This window comes from Cupressus sempervirens, chromosome 9, assembly GCF_028749045.1.
Source record: "Cupressus sempervirens isolate cs-2001-9-10 chromosome 9, ASM2874904v1, whole genome shotgun sequence".
In the NCBI taxonomy this organism is placed as follows: domain Eukaryota; kingdom Viridiplantae; phylum Streptophyta; class Pinopsida; order Cupressales; family Cupressaceae; genus Cupressus; species Cupressus sempervirens.
The window spans coordinates 409,207,693-409,212,648 of NC_143126.1; the positions used below are offsets into that span (position 1 = coordinate 409,207,693).

At 32.5% G+C, this 4,956-nt stretch overlaps 1 protein-coding gene across 1 annotated transcript; it reads left to right on the plus strand.

The window, feature by feature from the left end:
* Positions 1 to 3,881: 3,881 nt before the first annotated feature.
* On the plus strand, positions 3,882 to 4,684 carry LOC149539013 (uncharacterized). The gene is made up of 2 exons (XM_089799044.1): positions 3,882 to 4,296; positions 4,394 to 4,684. Exon 1 carries the CDS (start codon positions 3,888 to 3,890, stop codon positions 4,209 to 4,211), a length of 324 nt encoding a protein of 107 aa, XP_089655170.1. The 5' UTR covers positions 3,882 to 3,887; the 3' UTR covers positions 4,212 to 4,296; positions 4,394 to 4,684.
* The last annotated feature ends 272 nt before the right edge of the window (positions 4,685 to 4,956 follow it).

Below are 4,956 nucleotides of genomic sequence, written 5' to 3' on the forward strand. Positions count from 1 at the left end.
TGAAGCAAGTGATAATTTATGACTCTTTTCCAATGTTAACCATCAATCACTTATCTTTAATAATCAGGGTATATGAGGAAACCATCAATAATTAGGGTAGATGACATTGCATTTTAGATGACATAATATTTGGAGGTAATGATGAAGCAAGTGATAATTTATGACTCTTTTCCAATGTTAATCATCAATCACTTATCTTTAATAATCAGGGTATATGAGGAAACCATATAACTTGGAGGAAACCAATAAAATATTGGCTTGGCATTAGACTTGATTTTTTTAATCTTATAACCATATCTTTAAATATCGGTGACTTAAACTGGGAAAGTACTAAATTAGTACTTTCCTAGTTTCTATTGACTAGCAAAGTATAATAAAAAATATCTAGACCATACATATAATTTCTAGACCATACAGGTCTAGAAATTATATATATGGTCAAGCTAAATTAGTAAATGATGACAAAATTATCACTTGCTTCATCATTACCTCCAAATATTATGTCATCTAAATTATCACATGCATGCAAAATGTGGAATCATAGGTAAGGTGTTTGAACTATTTTATTGACTGCCTCCATGAAATGTCGTCTAATGCCAAGCCAATATTACAGGATATGCATATTGTCCTAGTAAGAATCATTATACAAGGAATAACCTAAGGCCTAATCAAAGAGTTGCAAATATCAAAGTACATAAAGGAACTGACAATGGAACCATGAATAATCATGATATATATCAAGCATCATCATAAGGCTGAAAAAATTAGACATGCTACAAGAACCTCTGGGTACCCAAGGCATAAATCACTTATAAGTAAACCATTGAATTCTTTCTTGAAAGTGTAAAATCTAGGGCAAGTACAAAGCTATACCACATTACTTAGATCAAAATTCACAAAACATAGGTACCATGTTAAAAAATGAAAGGTTCAAAACCACCAGGTTTGATCAATTCAATGTTCAAAACCCATAATTACCTAGTCCAAAAAATTGATTTGTTTAGGAGATCCATAAAAATTGGAAATCTAGAACCCAAGAAAAAATTCACTAAAATTTGTATAGGAATTGAAAATCCAAGGATGAATTGGACAAATTTGCCTGGTACAAAAAATCTAGATCAACTTAAATTTGATTTAAAACTAACCAGATCTAGTAACTACGTAAGAAAGTCCATCATCTGATGCTTTAGCATGAAAAGTCAATCAAAATCAAAGACAACATGAATACAACACACTTCACACCAAGACATATACCATAATTCAATTACCTATTAAACATGCATTTCATCTTGAAGAAAGTGGGGATAACAAAATAGAGCAATCATATAAGATTGGAAGCCTATCATGCAACTACCTATATAATTTCCAATTTCACTACCATAAACATTAGATGCCTACAACCAAAGAATATCTTCCTTGATACTAACATCCACATCCCATAATATGATTTAATTTCCCATCCCATAGGCTTTGACTCAATCCTTGATTAGGAAACTAACATAACACATTAATACAAAATTTAGTCAAATGTTCAAAAATCATTTCCCATAGCTTTCTACAACCATTAGTATTTCCTACCTATCAAACAAAAGCCATCAAATATACATGATTACCTGAGTCAATTAGCTAGTTTGAGATAGCAGACCTCCAGCTAAAGTCTGGCTTGCTGGATTTTCAAGACCAACAAAATTGAAACCATATCCCATACCTCCAATTGGTTGACGTGAACCTTGATGTGGTAAATGCCCCCCAATGGGACCTATCAAAATAGAAATATATATAATATTTATGTCTCTCATAGAGACAATGTTACATCATGCATACTTATGGAGAAAGTAATCTTTTAGCTGATTGTCTAGCTAATTTAGGTACTGACGGGGTTTATATTAACTATTTACTTTCCCCACTTAACCTCCTTGATCTATTTTCTAATTCTTTTCTCCCAGAACTATTTTGAACCAGTTATTATAAATATAAATATAATGTTTTGCCTATATATATATATATATATATATATATATATATATATATATATATATCTATATATCTCACACGCATATATTCTAAAATTTAAATATTGTATTTTAAAATATTCTAATTAATATAAATATATAATATAAAAATATATTATTCATATATTTATAAAAATAAAAATAACTTTATTTAATAATAAAATAATCAATTAAACTATTTTTATTGTATGTGCCAATAAAAATAATCAATCAAATTGTTGGTTTTCAAAATAAATTATACATTTTTTTAAATTATAATAATTAAAAACTAAAATTACACTAAATTTTTAAATACCAATCATCTCAAATTCCAAGTTTTTCTTGACATGTTTAATGATAATCAATCATGACTGTACTTTTACAAACCAATCAAATTCTATGTCATTTTTTTAAAATTGTATTAATTTATAAATAAAATTAAAATTGCATGTAATCAATATAGCTATATTGTTTTAACAGACTGAAGATGGACTAGAAATGATAGATAGATAGATAGATAAAAATTTAACGTCCACGAGGCTAAAAATAGCCTATGGGACAGCAAGACAACTCAAGCAGACTTAAGTAACAATGTTCGTTGCTTGTGTAGGATGATGATGAGTCCACCCAATTGCTCAATGTACTCTTCGTTGAATAGGTTATGCCAAGAACTGTCACATATAGTGTCTGCAAATTTATCTCTAGTACTCTTGTAGGCTTCACATTCTAAAATAAAGTGTTGTTCAGTTTTCACTTTCCCAGAATTGCAGAATCTGCAAATTCTCTCTTCCCAAGCCTCCTTTGGCCTCTTCCAACGTCCGGTCTCACAACAAAGTTGGTGAGAGTTGGTTTTCAACTGAGCAATAAGAATTTTAGCCCTCCAAAAAATGTTGGCTCCTATGTATGCTTTTTGGAGTTGATCACAAGCAGGGTTGAACTCATTTATATAATATAATTTCTTCCTTCTGATCTCGCTTCCCCAATTTCTCTTGTAGAATTTCTCCATGACAAAGACCTTTATTTCTTTATTATTTGTGGGGCACATATTGAATTGAATATTCCATTTACTCATCCATTTGATGTTTTGTTGCATCCATGTCCTTTTTCGCTGACATAGTGTGTCACTAAAGACCACTTTAGGCCATCTATCCTCTTCCATTTTTTCGATTCTTTTTCGATAACTTAGAAGGTGAACCATAGCAAGAGCCTCAATAGGAGCAACCCCCATTTCACTTAGCATAATATACTTAGCATGATATCATATGGAACAATGCTTTTGATTTTAAACTTGCTTGTGATCAAGTGCTTTTGGATTCCTTCGATTTGTTTCCATTGTGCTATAGTAATGTTGTTGGCCCATAATTCACACCCGTAAAGAACAACTGGCAGCACAAGAAGACCGAACAAGGTTTGAATAGTTTTCCAATCCCACAACTTTGCTTCACGACACCTTTTCTGAACCACCCACCTAATATCCTTTTATACTTGCACCTAGACCAGCTTAGTTTTTTGTTGAAATCGATGTTAAGATATTTATACTCCACAACTTCTTCAAGAACACTTCCATTGTAATAAAATTCATTGTGAAAACAAAAGAAAGCAAAACATTTTTTAACATTTTTTTTTTAAACTACCAAAAAGAGCCAAAAGCTTATTTTTCTAAAAAGTGATAGTAAGAAAGTTTCGCTTGGAGTTGCATGTTGAACCACCTAAATATAAATTGCATTGAATCTGACTCCTCGTCCCGACTCCCATCGACTTGATGTTCAGCCACTTTTTCCATAAATTGCATTCAATCGATCCCGCATCGATTTCTGCGAGCATTGAGCGGGGCTTAAGAATTATTGTAAACTGAAGAAAATTGAAGTTCAATAAAGAGAGAACAAAATGGGATCCATGGAAAAATGGCGCAAGTTTTTTGAGGGCACGGGGTGTGATATATTTAGTGTGATTGATGCCGCAATTTCTGTTGCTGCTGCAGATTGCCCTCATGAATTGAGAAAGAGAAGAGACATGATCGCCCACACGCTCTTCACACTTTCTTCATGTGCTGCCAATTCCACTTCTTCCTCTCGCGCCTCCTCTCAAGCGGAAGATCATACTGAAAATGGATTCCCTGAAGAAGATCAGTCTGGAAAATTAAAACAGGAAGATCGTTCTGAAAATGCACAAGATCGAAAGAACAGCACAATACATGTAAATTGTACCAATTTTCCATAGCGCAAAGCGGATGAGAGATCTTTAAGTGAGAAAGTGGAAGCATCTAAGAGAAGGCTGCAAAAAGGGTACCAACAAGTAGAAAAGGGTTTGTATTTACCTTGTTTCTTATGAAACGCTAAAATTATGTACTACTAATGAATGAAACGTGAACTGAGCTTTTAATCTTTTTCCCGTTTGTGCAGCCAAGAAGCAACGAGCGATTCAAATAATCGAACTAGGAGATCTGCCCACACAGCAATATGGAAGCCCTATTTCTAATTCTACGCGTAACAGAACATTGAAAACTTCTAATGACACGAGCCTTTAATGGAGGTTCTATGTGAGAATTGCTTGATTTCTCGCTAACTTGCTGATATATGTAAATTTGTAATGCCTTTTCTGTATCTGTTCATGAAATTATTCACGTTTCTTTCCATTATTTGGCAAATATTATCCTTAATGGTCAAGATGATTTGTGCCTATTTACATACTTACATCCCTGTCTGACAGACTTGTGAAAAAATCAAACTATTGCAGTCACTGATTATTAATCTCCTATCACAAATGATTATTAAACTGCTGAAAATAAATTCTCAGCTAATATCGAAAAATAACACAACTGCAACTTCACTTAAAATACAGAAAGAAATGTGCAACAAAATCAACACAATATTTTCGGACAAATTGTCCCTGGAAAAACCCCTAAGGGAAAACCAGTTCTACAGATGAGAAATTATATTAAACTTCAGCAAATCAAGAGATACAA